The 15,532-nt window shown below is 44.3% G+C and overlaps 1 protein-coding gene across 23 annotated transcripts in view; it reads left to right on the top strand.

Annotated features, from left to right (window-relative positions):
* The window catches only part of PPFIBP2 (PPFIA binding protein 2), a 144,738-nt gene that overhangs the window by 65,535 nt on the left and 63,671 nt on the right, over positions 1-15,532 (top strand). For 22 of the 23 annotated variants that reach the window (XR_004323316.1, XR_004323317.1, XR_004323318.1 and 19 more), the window contains 2 exons: positions 9,828-9,920; positions 13,825-13,938. Coding sequence is in view for 20 of the 23 variants with exons in the window: in XM_032489120.1 (XP_032345011.1) it covers positions 9,828-9,920; positions 13,825-13,938 (207 nt within the window). In the remaining 3 variants the exon portion in view is untranslated. Of the gene's footprint in view, positions 1-9,827; positions 9,921-13,379; positions 13,657-13,824; positions 13,939-15,532 lie in introns of those variants that run through there. The other variant, XM_032489129.1, reaches the window with a different exon arrangement.

Genomic DNA, 15,532 nt, shown 5'->3' with positions numbered 1-15,532 from the left:
CCTGGTAGCTAGGACCTGACTGTACTCCACTCACGCTGCATTTTGAAGAAATTTCTCTACCTCTGTGCCAAAGATAGTTGGTTGGCTTGGCTAGTCCTCACCTAGAAAAAGTAGAACTGGTCCTGGGAATAATTGATTTTATAACTGCCAGAAAGCCCTTTAACACCTTAACCAAAAAATCTGGGGGAGGTTTTCCTATTTATAAGCACCTGCCTACACTCAAATCTGTTTGGTTCCCTTGGGTGATGGGTAACCTGAACCATGTAACAGAAATTGTACCCTCTGTGATCCACTTATTTTCCCCATCTTTTGTTTCTTTTTTGTCCCCTTATTTTTAAGGTCTGCATTTTCCAAGTTTCTAAAAAGTATGGTGTGCATGTGGCGGTCCTAAGCTTGAAGTACAGCCTTAGTGACTTTAACATCTCCCCTGTTCCCAGCAGCCATGGCTCTCTTGAGATTGATTTTCTTCCCTTTTTTTTTTTTTTTTTTTTAAGTGAAGTATAGTTGATTTACAATGTTGTGCTAGTTTCTGGTGTACAGTGTAGTGATTCAGTTATATATGTGTGTGTGTATATACACGTATATACTCCTTTTCATATTCTTTTTTATTATAGATTATTACAAGATGTTGAATATAGTTCCCTATGATATTCAGTAGGTCTTAGTTTTTTTTAATCTCTTTTGTATATAGTAGTGTGTATCTGCATATCTCAAACTCTTAATTTATCCCTACCCAACCCTCCCTTTCCCCTCTTGGTAACCATACGTTTATTTTCTATGTTTGTGAGTCTCTATTTTGTAAATAACTTCATTTGTCTTTTTTTTTTTTTTTTTAAAGATTCCAGGTATAAGTGATATCATGTGATATTTGTCTTTCTCTGACATACTTCACTCAGTATGATAATTTCTTGGTCCATCCATGTGAGATTGGCTTTCTGGATTTGATAAGATCCCCTTGACTAGGCAGCATGGAAACACTACATATTTTCTTTTGTTATCCTACTAAAAGCACATGACATCTATGATTTTAGCGACTAAAGACTTATCCTAGGGCCAAGGCTTATCCAGTGTATTGTGTTCAGAATCTTAGTGTATTTACAGGCAAGGAGCCATGATACAATTTAATGGGATCTGACCAGTTGGGGCAGTGTGTGTACTATGGCCCAGGATCCTGAAGGAACTGGAATCCATAGCTTATGAATGTGATTCTTTACCTGGTGAGGACTGCAGACCTTGATATCAGGAAAAGGAGGTCGGGGGGAGGGTATAGCTTAGTGGTAGAGCACATTCTTAGCATGCACAAGGTCCTGGGTTCAATCCCCAGTACCTCCATTAAGTAAATAAATAAACCTAATAAACACCCCCCGCCCCAGAAAGACAAAAAAATAAAAAATAAAAAGGAGGGCAGATGTATTTTTCGAGCAGTCCGTACCAGGAGCTCTAAGAAGCAGCTTTTGGCCCTGAATAACAACATGATGGCTGGAGCTGTCTCATGGAGAGCTCACTACCTTAGGCTTTTCCCACACTCCCTGCTGGCGTACCAGATGACACCCCCACGCGACCTCCCCTCCACCCCACTTGACAGTTCTGGGAGCAGCGAAGTGCGTTGCTGATGGGAGGTCTCCTGGGACATCAGTCAGGGAAGGCTGCAGAGTTGCCCTCACCCAGCGTCCCCGAGAAGGTTTCAGGGCATAAGTGGAGGCTTGTTCTCCTGGCAGAGGCCGGCCAGGCTGTGAAGGAGGCAGACCCCTGGGGATTCTGCATGGCCCCCAGCCGTGGCATCAAGCACTCACACGATACAGAACTCTGCAGAGACCTAACATGGCCATCTCTTGGCCAAGCTGCCATGGAGGGGCCAGGCCAAGAGTGAGCAAGCATTGTGGAATCTGACCAGCCACTGGAGTCAGAGGCTGATGGCTCTGAGGAGGCTGCCGGGGGTGATTCAGCTGGAAAGCACATGTTTGATCTAAATTTGACCTGACCCTCAGATTGGAACAGAAATAAAAACTCAAGTTTTTATGACTGGTTATTATTAGCTATTGAAATTCTCATTGTGCTCATTATAAACATGTATGTAGCACACAGTACTTAGAGTATGTATGTAGTAGAATGCTTGTAAGAAGGAAAAAACTGGCTGTGTAGATACGACTCGAAATGTCTTTTCAGAGACAATGGAAAAGTGACAGGTTCTTAGCTGTTTGCACCACAAGCATGATTCCAGGCTCTTAGCTAACAGTAGGGTTCTGTGTTGTCCTGTAGGCAATTTTTTCTTTCCTATCCCAAGAGTATTTTGGTTATTATTCCCTTGGGTTATTTGCTCAGACCTTTACAGGTACTCCACAGGTGTCCTGATCAGAAATGTTGCCTCTTTTTATTCTCTTGCACAAAAAGAATGAGTTAATTAAAACCGTCAGTACAAGGGATGTGCTGTGTCTAACTGTACTTTGGTCTTTTAGCTTAAACAAAGGCATTTAAATGACTTCCGTATTTCCACGATCATTCCAAAACTGTTTATGTACACAGAGGAAATAGTAGAGCATCCTGCTCTAAAAAAATATTCTGCACTTTTAGTCCCACATGTTTCTGTGTTTAATGACCTAGCTCACCCTCTGTGTCACTCTGTGAGGTCTGATTGTCTCATATTTAAAGGATGGGGAGGTTGAGATGAGGTGACCTACCTGAGACTGTGCATGGTTAGTGCAGCCCCTCCTCCTAATCGTTCCCAGCTGTTATTTTGCAGAGAAGGTCCTGCCTTGCGGAGGGCGGGGCTGTGTTCTGTACGTGAGTATGGAAGCCTCTCCAGAAGACCCCTGGATCCCCTGCCTTGAAGTCCAGCTGGGCAAATGGTGGGAACAGGGAAGCTGCTCTCAGCCTCCCGGCTCCCAGACTTGGCCTTTGTAGAGCCGTGTAAGACATCGTTCTTTCAACATAACCTCTTATACATTTATTGTGTGTTTTTATGCTCTTACTGCCCTTCATTTATTCATTTCCCATTCACCCTTGTATCTTTTAGCCGTACGTTAGCTTCCAATTTATTTCTTACTGTCTTAACTTATTTTATGTCCTCTACCTGCCCCCCCCCACCAATGTACCCAGTTGATGCCCACAGGCACGTTGCATCCTGTAGCATTCCGTTTTAACCTTCTTGCTCTACATGGGAAATAGGAATGGAGGCCAACAGGTGGTAGATAGAAAGTCATCCTCCCACACACAAAGGAGAATGGGTGCCTTTTTTATCCCCATACTTCCCATATAGACACACCCTGCGCCACAAAGTAGATCCTTATTAGCTCTAGATGATAATCCTGGTTTTAACTACGGTTGGCTCACAACTGGCAATTCCATCTTAAAAATGGCCAGTTCAAGCAGATCAAGCAACAGTAGGTGGGATTCCTTGGTAATTCAGCATATATCCAAATAACAAAAGTGTTTCCTTGTAAGTTGTTTCTAAAGTAAATTTCAGTCAATTGATTGATCATCCTTGGAGACAAATTCATCAGTCAGGACCTTTGGTTGCCAGTAACAGAAACTTGGTTTGAACTAGTGCAGGCCAAAGGGAATCCACAAGAAGGGCATGGTTGTATTGTTGGCTTTGGACAGCATGAACTGGGGTGAGAATGCCACCAGTCTCTTTTCATTTGTATTTCCATAAATGTTGGCTTCATAGCTCATTCCTGCTGCAAACCCACTTCCTCCACATGGAAGAAGACATGGCCACTAACAACCTCAGAACCTTCGAGCACAACCACTACCATTTTCTGTTCCTAAGTTTGAAAATTCAGAGGAAGGATTCCAACCATCTAAGCTTTGCATCAGGAGGCTGGGAAGGGTGAGAATATCTCTAAGAAGATGGCAGCCTTCACTGGTGCCATGTGGTTACAGTAAAGGTAACACTAGCAAGAGAGCAAGGGGGAAATTTAGTCTGGGGGTTTTCCAAATAATGATAAGGTTTCTTTGGGGAGCCTTAAATATCCCCTGAAAATCTCATCCCTAATTAAAATGCAAGAGGAACTTACTAAGAGTAAACTCTTTATCCACTGACCTTTGGAGGAGAAGGGGCAAATTCAGTTTAGATTAGGGTAGTGTCTTTGTGGCCCAAACTGCCCTTTGTATAGAGACTCTGTCCATACTGAAATCGTGGTGATCAGTCCTATGCTTCCTGAACCCACACAGTCCTTTCTCTAGCCTCTCCCTTCTCTCCTAATCACTGAGGCTGATTACCTGTCATGGTCAACTCCATGACCTCCCAACCATAGAACATCCTATATGGCTGCTACATCATCCTGAAGTCCCTTTCTTCCTTTTCTGGGGCAGCAGGAGATAATTAGATTTACTCATTCATTTATTTATCTAATGGAGGTACTGGGGATTGAACCCAGCACCTCGTGCATGCTAGGCATACACTTTACCACTGAGCTATACCCTCCCTTCACTCTTCCACTCAGAGATGGCTTAGAAAATAGCTATTGCCCACTGGAGCTGTATATTAGGCCCACCCAGCCCCCAGCAGCAATAGCATTTTGGGTCTTCTAGGAACAGAACCATAACCTGTAAGAGTCAAGGTGCTGTGTTTTCTCTGTTCTGTGAATTCTCAGCATCATCACTCTTAAGGCCTGACATTTCTGAGCTGTGTTTTACGTTTGCTTCCTAGGGATCTGGGTTTTAGAGGGTGGATTCCTTTATCCAAGACTTTTCCTAGCCTCTTGAGAGCGAAGGTTTGATAGATGCAAAGCTTGGATAGTCTTCGCTAAAGTTTCTGAGTTATTGACAGTATACACGTAAGAACTCCCCATCCTGATTCAGCTCTGTGTTATGAGAGAAGGGAGTATGTTTCACTGTGGCATTCTTCAGTGAAAGATGCAAGAGGACAAGGAAATGTCAATCTGTAGATGCCATTTCACCTCCAGAGAGTACACACATCCTTCGCCTTCACAATATCTGTTGGTCCCACACGATATTGCAATCAGGTAGCTAACTTGAATTACAGATTGAGGAACAGCTCTGACCATGGAAAGTTTGGATGAGAAAATTCACTTTCCCTCTGTCTCATTTGTAGAAATAACCATCAAACAGAAGAGAAAATTTGATCAAATATGTGTTTCACACCTTAGTACATCACAAGTCCATTGTACAGGTCTGGCCTAGTGGCTAACATCATTAGTTGAGTAAAAATGGCCCCTTATTTATATTTATCAGTGGGTTGAGCATCCTTAATAGTGTTGAACAGGATAGAGCTCTCCTTTAAATTGTCTTGCCATCCCAGAATGGGGAGGATTAGAAAGCTGGCATGTAGCATCCTTCAGAATTCCACATGACTTTCTTCTCAGTGGAATGTCAGCATGATTCTGCCAATCTGACTTCATGCTCGGAGAGCTGGACAACTGCTCTGTCACTGATTTACCTAATAGAGAACACAGACAAGACTTTCCAGAGACTCCCAAACCTGGAATCACTCAGGGACCCAGCTGTATGGTCTCAGTATGGGTCCAAGCCTTCTACTGCTGTTCCACTGTTAGAATTAAGGGAGCAGATGTAACCTCTGACAAAGCAAGCTCTTCTTAACATAGGGCAAACAGAGCTGTGTCCCAGCTCTGTCTTTTTAAACAAGTTTCTGAATCATCGGAATGACATTTTCATAACCATCTAGCCTATTAGGCCATGATGATACCATGATGAGCCATGTTATCCAAGAATGATGCCAAAAAGTGATCAAGCCTGTTGCCCAGTTACCGGAATAAGAAGTATGCATTTATTCACTTAAACTCAAATCCTCACCTTTGGCTGATGAACGCTGGCATTCAACAAGATGATTCTAAACTAATCTAGGGGTGAGGGATATAGCTCAATGGTAGAGCGCGTGCTTGGTGTGCACGAGATCCTGGGTTTAATCCCCAGTGCCTCAGTTAGTAAAGGGAAAAAAAGCCAAGGCTTAATAAAGTAATCTTCTTCTTGGCCCTGTTCTTAGATGCTTTCCAGGTTCTTCTCCAAGTAGAGGTGACTTTTTTCCCTGGTCTGTGCCCTGCTAAGGCTTGAGTGCAGTTTTCTTGAGAGCTGTCAGTCTTATGTAGACTGTGAGAACTTAGGACTTGGCACTTCATCAAAAGCAAGGGGTGGGAATGTGGCAGACTTCTGTCTGGGACATTATCTCCATCTCACTGCTGTTGAATACCTTTAAAAAGTGCTTAAGAACAGCAGGGATTTTGGTACTGTGGAAGAGGTTCTGTTATCTAGAACAGTGATTTGGGTCGAGGGAGGGAACTTTCTGCCATAAGCAGCACTGTAATACGGTCTGACTTGTCTGCCGGGAGTCTATTAGGGGAGCAAAAAAGCACCAGGAACTACTATTACCTCTACTCAAACAGTGCTGCTAGATTTTCAGATATATTTTAATTACCAAGAAAAGAGACATTTTTATAAGAAGCTCAAATATTGTGGTTAAAGTAAAAGCCCGTCTTTTTTTTTTTTTGGCGAATGTACATCATTTTATGACATGTTTAGAACATACATAAAAATTGATAATGTGCTAGACCATAAAGCAAACTTTCACAAAATCCAAGGAAAGGGGAACTTGAGCATACCTCCCCCTCCCAGCTTTTTATAGCCCAGACACTTACTCATAAGAGAACACTGTTAAGCATTGTTACGTCACCTCCCAGACACACATCATTACCTATGGAGCTGGGTAGTACTGTTTTCTAGCATCATGCTGTGTGATTCTTTGAATTGTGCTGTTTTCACTATCCAATATGTCTTATATTTCTATAATGGTCTGTAAATATCTACCTCATGTTTTAAAATGCTACAAATTGTCCAGAAATATGGATGAACCCTAGTTTATTTATCCACTCCTCTGCTAATGGACTTTCAGGTTCAGACAGCATTTTCAAAATCCTTTTTTTTCTTCTGGTTAATAGAGGAACTGGAGGTTGAACCCAGGACCTAGGGCATGCCAAGCACGGCTCTCCCACTGCTGTACTCTCCCCTCAACCTTATTTTAAATGAATTTTCATTCAGTCCCAATATATACAACAAAAATTTGTTGATCTCCTCAATTAAGCTATTACGGAGAACTCACTAATTTAGTACACAGTAACTTAGGCAAATTATCCATTTGTGCCTCATCCGTTCACTTTGTGCCTCAGTTCCTTTATGTGTAAAATGGGTGAATAAAAATAGTACCCACGTAATGGAATTGTGGGCAAAATTAAATGAATTAATATAGGCAAAGTGCTCTGAACAATGCTGGCACATGGTGAGGGCCCCACATTGCAAGCATGGTACTTGGATCACATTGTATTGGCCTCCATAGAATTGCTTTGGCCCATGTTATCCACTAACCTTTGACCTCTTAAGGAAAGCAGTGAGCTCGCCTCAGCTCTGTTTACTGTGAGGATGTTATTGAGTGTTGTTTATCCCACTACACAAAGTCTCTCTGTGAAAACCAGGGAAGTTTCTCCCTTCCTTAGGAACAGTTGTGCTTCTCCTAGGCAGTCAGTTTGACTTTACCACACTGAGCGGTGCATCTTGGAAGTACTGGGGATTGAACCTAGGACCTTGTGTATGCTAGGCATGTTTTCTACTACTGAGCTACACCCTCTCCTCCATCTGTGTTTCTTGTAACTCAGTACGGCTTCCCTTTTTCTATTGACTGCTGGAGTGGATCCAGATTTTTAAAAAAAAAATCTAGCATGTGCTATAAACTCTATGGCATGCATTTTGTGTATTAACTTATAACATCACCTCCTTTGTTATATATATATATTTTTTTGGTCAACTAGTGAAAATGGCTGCCTCTGGGTGACTGCGTGGGTAGGTCTTTTATTGTACGAACACACCGCACTCCGCACGGTCGGTGTGGCGGCTCGTTAGAGTCTTGCGGAAGGAGCTTCCCCTTTGGTCTTCTTCCTTCATCTCCTGCTGGAGAAGCGGCAGCTGCCAGTGCGGGGCGGCCCTGCGCATGATGACTTTGGCCCTGGGGTCGGACACGCCCAGCTCCACTGGGGTGCCTGGGTCTTTCCTACTCCCTCTCTTCTCCTCTGAAAGTCACCATCATGTGAGTTCCTGGACAGAGAAGCAATTTGACCTGCTGTTAAGAATTACATTCCTCTCTTTTGTGAGGTTCTAAGAAAATGTGGGTTATATCTTTGGATACTAGTCAGTGTTTGACCATGCGATGACTGGAGTATTAATTAATGCAACAATAATGAACTGCCATCAACACAAAGATGCCATTATTGATTGTTAAGGCCCTTTGTTTATGGTGTGAAAGGGCTTCCAGAACAATGAACAAGGTGCAGGCTGGAGAGGGGCTGGAGTCAAGGGCAGTATAACGGCAGGGGTGCTGGTCACTCTAGCCTGTGTCTGGCACGGCTGCCCTGGGAAATGGCCCCTGGGCCCACCCTCGCACTGCGCCATTAACATACAGCCAGTGCATCTTTCATGAGGGACGTTTTGGTGCTCAAATGCAGAATCTTTGCTCCCCACTTCTGTTTTTGAACCAGGGCTGGCTCTGCCGCCTGCTCTCACCCAGGCAGTGCACTGGGAAAGGGGTGGGGCAAGGGAAGGAAGGAGGTGTCCTTTCTTAATGAAGGGGGCCTGGAGAGCCCATTCCAAAGGTTGGAATGTGGGAAATGGGCACAGGAGTAGGGAGCCACCTCTGGCCCCTGTGCCTGGGTTCCTCTGACCCCCCGCCCTCTTTGTACAGTCGTGACTTTGGGGTGTAGGGTGCCTCCCTTGTGAACATGGGAACATCAATTCCTCTGGACCGGCCCAGATGATGGTGAGCGTCATTTCCCTGTTTAGCAGTAAGCTCTTGCTTTGCAGACTGCGGAGCCCCTGGATGGCCTACGGCGGGCCTCTGGTTTCAGCCTGATCTTCATCACGGAGGAAGGGAGTATTGGTGGCGTTGGGCTGGCTCAGTTCCATGAGCAGCCACTTCCCTCCTCCCTGACTACAGCCAGGCCAGACACACCCAGAGAGTGGCTGCAGCTCCTGCCTCTAGCTCAGGGCATTTTATAAGATTTGCCTCTCATCTGCCTTATCAGATCTTCTCCCTTTCCTCTGTTTTCCATGGTTTCTGGCTACTTTACGTTTCCCTGGTTTTTCCCTCTGCTTGGCCCTTGAGATCCCTATGGCTGTTGTTTTGGTTCTTCGCAAGATATTTCATCCTAGCTTGCTTCTCTCAGCTCTGGTGTTACAGAAACTCAACGTGCTGGCTTGGCTGCCAGGGCCTTTGTTGAGGGGTAGGATCGGCCACTTCCAGAAGGGACGTGTGAGTAGGGGTAGGGCCGGGCAGTTGGCATCCCTTATCCTCCGTGCACTCTGTGATGCTCAGGACGGACCTCCACGCTGTGAGGTGTGCCTTGGCTCTGGAGAACCCCAGCGTGAGAGTCAGGAGACAAGATCTTTGTTGGGGTTGTTCCCACGTAGTTCCTTGGTGAATGATACCTCCTCCCTGGTGTCCTCAGAGAGTAGACCCTTAGTGCTGTCAGTGCCTCTGGCAGGTTGTGCCTCCAATAAACCAGACCCGACACGTCCAGCCCTGTCAAGCACCACTGGGTCTGGAGCTCCACTGAGGCCTTTGCAGCCAAAGGTGAGGTCATCCAGCGGGTGGTGTTGCCAGCTTTCATGGCACGCCTATCAGTGGCATCTGCTCTGGTCCTCCTTGTAGTGGTTTTGAAATCCTGTGATTTCCTGTTGAGGTGGGTGGTTTCGCACAGATGATCAACAAAACTGCCCTCATAAATTGCATACTTCATTTAGAAGCTGCTATGATGTTTTTCTAGCCTTTTAAGTGTGTGTGTGTGTGTTTTTCCCCTTCCTTTTAGTCCCAGGTAAATCACCACGGTGCTGCTAGCAATGAAACGTACCAGGAACGCTTGGCACGTCTAGAAGGAGACAAGGAATCCCTCATATTACAGGTGGGTCCTTTTTGGTGGGAACCAGCTTATTCGGTTACCTCCAACCCTGTGGCTGCTTCAAGTGGGAGGAAAGCACAAAGGATTTTCTCTGTTGGATGTATCCTGCTCCCAAAGTGTATATTTTTTGAAAGGCTTTTCCTGAAACAAAGCAAAAACTAACTGGGGGCACAACTTAACTCTGGACGTGGCTTTGGGGACTGTGAATGGATTCATTATTTATCACGGCCTGCCAAGTACCTGCCTCTGCACACTGGAAGCTCTGTGGCCAGGCTGATTAAATGGGGCCTTGTCCTCAGGACTCTTTCAAAGGAGATAATATGTGTCCTCATGTCACTAATAAAACAAAGCCTCTTTAAAAGCCTAACAGGGGATGCTAACAGGATGAGGCCCAAAACATTTGGAGAGCTGGATCTAGACTGATTGCTTTGTGGCCAAATCCCCTGGAGCTGGTAACATGGGCTAATAAGCCTTTGATGACTCTCTGACTTTGAAGAAAGGAACTCCAAAACTTTCCAGGGAGAAAGAGTCAAAGCTACGGTTTCAGTCCTGAAAACTTGTGTTCCTTGGTAGGACGTAAGGTCGAGTATTCTCAGTGGGGGATTTTTGCTGAGGTAGGAGCTCTTTGCTGGATTAGTTCTCAAATGCATGAATATTCTCAAGATCTGGGATGCATCAGACACTGTGATTGACATTTTGGAGAATAAGAAGACTAATATCCCAATCTTAGCTCCTTAGAAAGCTTGGAAGGGTGGTGGTGAAGGCTGGTAGTGGGATGGAGGGGAGGGGGCAGGTGGGGTTCTGGAACCCTCCCTAGACCTTGGACCTTAGCTTAGAGCACTTAGAGTTAGCGTTCGAGTTAAGGGGCTGCAGTGTATTTGGCTTTTTCCCTCTATTTTACCTTATTTCTTTTATTCATTTCACTTTTTTTTTAATGAATGTAAAAGTAATCAAGTGATTACTTAAGAAACTTTGGAAGATCAAAAAGAGTTTAACATGTTGTCCTCTTCTTCCAGCCTTTTTTCCTCTGTCCTGCCCCTCTTTCAAATAATTAAGCTCAGACAAATACACACAATTACACCATTTGGCATCCTAGTGTTTTTTTTTTTTCCTGTCCTTCAATTCATTGATTTGTTCATCAAAAAATATTTGCATGCCCACAACTAGGTAGACGCTGGTTTTACGGGCTGGGGATGTAGCAGACAGAAAATAGACGAAGCCCCTGTTCTAAAGCTTCTGTTCACGTGTGCGTGTGTGTGTATGCGTGTACACGAAACAAACCAATTCACAAAATGTTTCAGGTGATAAGTGCTATGGAGGAAAATAAAGCAGGATAAGGCCTGTGTAGTCAGGGAGGACCTCCCTGATAGGGGACCTGGGTGAGGAGGAGGAAGCTGGGGAGGGAACCCCACGGGTACTGGGAGAAGCACATTCCAGCCAGAGGTGGTGGTCCGTCCAGCACACACCCGCAGGTAGGAGTGTGCTTTGTGTGTGGGAAGAACAGGAAGGGGCCGTGTGGCTGGAGTTGGTGACCCCAAAGAAGCCTGGGAACTGCCTTCAGAGAGGTAGCAAGGGCCAGGTGATAATGCACGTTATAGCGCAGATGTTTTGAGGGATGTGTAATCTGAAACTTCGTACCAATGACATGATTAATGAAAGAGTGTCCAGTTTAGAATTTTGCAGCAAACAGTATGAAATTGCAAACTGTTGAAGCAGGAATCTTCGTGTCTGAAATAACACATTCCTGTTTAGAGGATTACCATTGAATAAAGAAGTTCTGTGTCATGATCTCTTTGGCATTCACGGTTTTTAAAAATTCCGAATTCTTAAATAACCCTTGTTTGAAAATTATGACACAATTAAGAAGCTGCTTATCAGAAGTCAGAAGTGGATCCTAATGGTTTCTGGTCCTCCAGGAGGTGGGGCCAGACTTTTAGAGTTGCTCTTACGTGCTCACTGCTGTGTTGTAAAGGCCCTGTGGAGCAGGTTGGACAGACCCTCAGCCTGGTAGAGCCTCCTCCTTCATTCACGAGGCAGCTCAGCCAGACTGAATTCGTTGGAGCCCTTGGTTCAGAATATTCTCCTGTGTTCACTTGTAGAAGAACAGGGGAAATCACACAGAACAAAATCCTTTGTTTCCAGGCATAGTGAAAAACAAATGAAAGCAAAATCTTTTATATCTTCATTGGAATGTAACTTCTTAATGCAAGAATTTTCATCTTCTTTTTTTTTTTAACCTCTGTGTTCCCCTTAGTTTCTAAAATTATGCCTAGCATGGAGTAGGGGCTCAAAAATATTTGTGTTTCTTGAATAAGGTCACATTTAAAACCTTTATACGTTTTTGTTCATAATTTTGAGGAGAATTTGTAAGGACCCACCAGTCCTGTGTATTTTGGGTCTTATATATATCTTGTATGTTTAAACATATGCATATATATCTTCTGTATATCTTGAGTCTTACAGGTGAGCTGCAAGTTATAGACCTAGAGACCACATGTTATATTCCTCTGGGTACTGCCAGCACATGGCCCGAAGGCACAGTGCAGACTATAAGAGCTAACCCTCACAATTAAGATTAACCATAGCACATCCTTCCCAAACAGAAACTCTGGCACCCAGGGAGCCAAGGCCACCCTTGGAATCCTACTCTTTTGAAAGTAGAGTTAGCAGTTGAAAAGGCCAGGACTGCTGATCATATGAGACAGCAAGGTGACGATGGTCCTACTTGATGGAAGGCACTCATTTTGGGATCATAATTGAAATGTTAGCACATTGTGCATCAACTCCAGGAATATATTTCACTAATGCATTAGCCACTTGGGAACATAAAAGTGGAATGGTTAAAGCAGCCATATTAATTAAGGTGAGCTCCTCTGTAAAAGGGAGCTTTATAATTCATAAAGTTGATTTAAACACGCACAATCTAAACATGAACTCCTTCACGCTCCAGCTATTATTCCTTTACAGACTGAGATAATTTACAATAATCTGTCCGTAAATGGCGATGAGTCAACCATTGGTTAAAAACCAAAAGGCTTTAAAAGATCTCAATTTACCAGTCCTTGATTTCCTTCTTTTTGGGGGAAGTCACTCAAGATGCTTTCTTCATCTTCCTGTTCCGAGGCACCTTACAATAACGAGTAAGGAAAAGGATGCTGGGGGCAGCCTGCCGGTAGAGAAGGCAGTGAGACTCCTCCCAGCCTGTATGGAGGGCATCATTGAAATGACTTACTGTCCATGGGTTTTTGTGAATTAACAATTCCAACAGATAACCTCAGTGTTCTTCAGAAAGACAACTTTTTTCCTGCCACTGTTTATGCAGTGTGGCTTGTGCGTGTTTATGGCTGAGAGTCATGTTTTGGCCTGTGAAGCACAGAAACCTTCCTGAAGCCAAGTTTTGTCAGTGCTAATACATGCCCTTTCTGTCCCACATTCCTTCGTTGCTTCAGAACCCTCGCCTGATAGGTGAGCAGCCCTTACACCCCGATGAGAGGGGCAGGGTCATTGGTTGGTTTCCGCAGAAGTGCGGATCGCACTTCCACATGAGGTGGCAGGAGCCCTGGCAAGCCAGCTGAGGGCTGCCCTGAGGTCGGGGCTGCCCGAGGGAGCTCTGTGAGAGGAAGCGGGGCAGGAGTCCCCCAGAGGCAGCTCCCGTGGTTGCTGTGTGTTTTTCTCCTGAGTATCGAGAGCAGGAAATGGGACCAACGTTTTCCAGGTGTGGCTGACACTTCCCAGCCAGGTAAGAAAACAACCAGGCTTTCCTTCATCCAGGACGCATCCCCTCACCTGCCACCTGCCCGAAAGAAAGCCGTTCCTCTCACTAGAGAATCAGTGGTGTGGCTTCACGGCTCAGCTGCAGCTGGGAGCCAGCCCTGCTCCTTCACCACTGCTCTGTTTCCTGGGACAGGTGAGCGTCCTCACAGACCAGGTGGAAGCCCAAGGAGAGAAGATTCGGGACCTGGAAGTGTGTCTGGAAGGACACCAGGTGAAACTCAATGCTGCCGAAGAGATGCTTCAACAGGTAAGGGCGGGTGGGGGACCCTTGGGGTCTGCAACTGCTCACCTGTCAGGTGAGGTCCAGGTTACAGCTGCTAACTTTCCCCTCCTGCCTGCAGGGAGGGTTGGCTGCTCAGGGTGCAGTGTTTATACAGCAGGTGAAACCAGCCTCAACGTTGAGAGTGGCAGAGGAGGGAGGGTGGGGAGGGGCTGGGCCAAGAGGAATAACTTGTTGGGCTGGTTAGACAGATTCCCAGGGCACTTTCTCCAGGCCTGGTTCGGTGCAGGAGGGCTCTGCTGGCAGTGTCACCCTCACCTTATCACAGGGACCACAGTTTGCCTGCAGGTGGCATTTGGGGTTTTTGAAAGTCAATTAGCTTATTTTGTGCCTCTGTCCCATTCTCACTCTCCCACCTGTTACTTTGTGCAGCGTTCTTTGATTAAACTAATTACATATTACATAAGTAATATTTTAATATAATTAAATATATATCAAAGTGAAAAAAAATTAGCTGCTCTTTTACCATTCAAAAAAGTCTCTTCAGTGTCTTATCTTTGTTTCTCTTTGGTCCTTTTTGTTACATGTACATGTCGTTTACAAAACTATTCTCACTAGAGATATAAATTTAGTCCTCCGATTTTGTGTGCTTAACATCATAGAGTGAGTTTTTTCCACTTTTAAATTCTGCTGTATCACTGTCTTTACTATCATTTATAGATTTTTGTCTTTGAGTAAAAGTATCATAATTAACGCTTCCACTCTTGAACAGTCTGAGCCTATTGTAAATAGTTTCTTTTGAGCGCATTTGAAGAACTTAAAAAGTCAGTGTTGGTATCACAAGTGGAATCTAAAAAATACAACAAGCTAGTGAATACAACGAAAAAGAAATAGACTCACGGATATAGAGAACAAGCTGGTGGTTACTGGTGGGGAGAGGGAAGGGGGAGGGGCATTATGGGGATGGAGGACTAACTATCAAATAAGCTACAAGGATATATTGAACAACAAAGGGAATAGAGCCAGTATTTTATAATAATTACAAATGGAGTATAGCCTTTAAAAATTGTGAATCATATTGTGCACCTGTAACTTACATAATATTGCACATCAACTATACTTTAAGAAAAAAAAAGAATCTAATTAAGAAGTCAATATTTTATGCAAATATCTTTGTAAAAACTTTCTGCCAGCTTGGAAGCTATTATTAGTTTATCCTCTCATTGCTGATTAATGTTACCATCTTCTCAGCTCCGTTTGGTTTTCTACTTAAACTGTGTGCCATTTCTCCTGCTCGTCGTATTCCCTGGAAATCTGAGTAGTGATAGGAGTTGAGTCTGTCTTTTTAATTATTTGCTCTTAAAAGTTGTCTTTCTTTTGAAGACTCAGTAAAGAAAATAGCCTGATGGAAAAAATCTCAAGTAGCAGAAAAACATTTTCATGAAGAGTACATAGGACAACCCACGAGACTGTTTTTTCAGGATGGCATAAGGTGTGGTTTAGGAGTGGGGACCAGGGAGGAAGATGATGGAGTGCGGTGTGAAAAAAAACCCCAAAAAACAAAACCTAGACAGAGACCAAGAAGATTTGCACATGGAAGGGAATGTGTCAAAAAATATCA

Source organism: Camelus ferus, chromosome 10 (assembly GCF_009834535.1).
Source record: "Camelus ferus isolate YT-003-E chromosome 10, BCGSAC_Cfer_1.0, whole genome shotgun sequence".
NCBI lineage: Eukaryota > Metazoa > Chordata > Mammalia > Artiodactyla > Camelidae > Camelus > Camelus ferus.
This window is presented reverse-complemented; position numbering and strand designations above follow the sequence as displayed.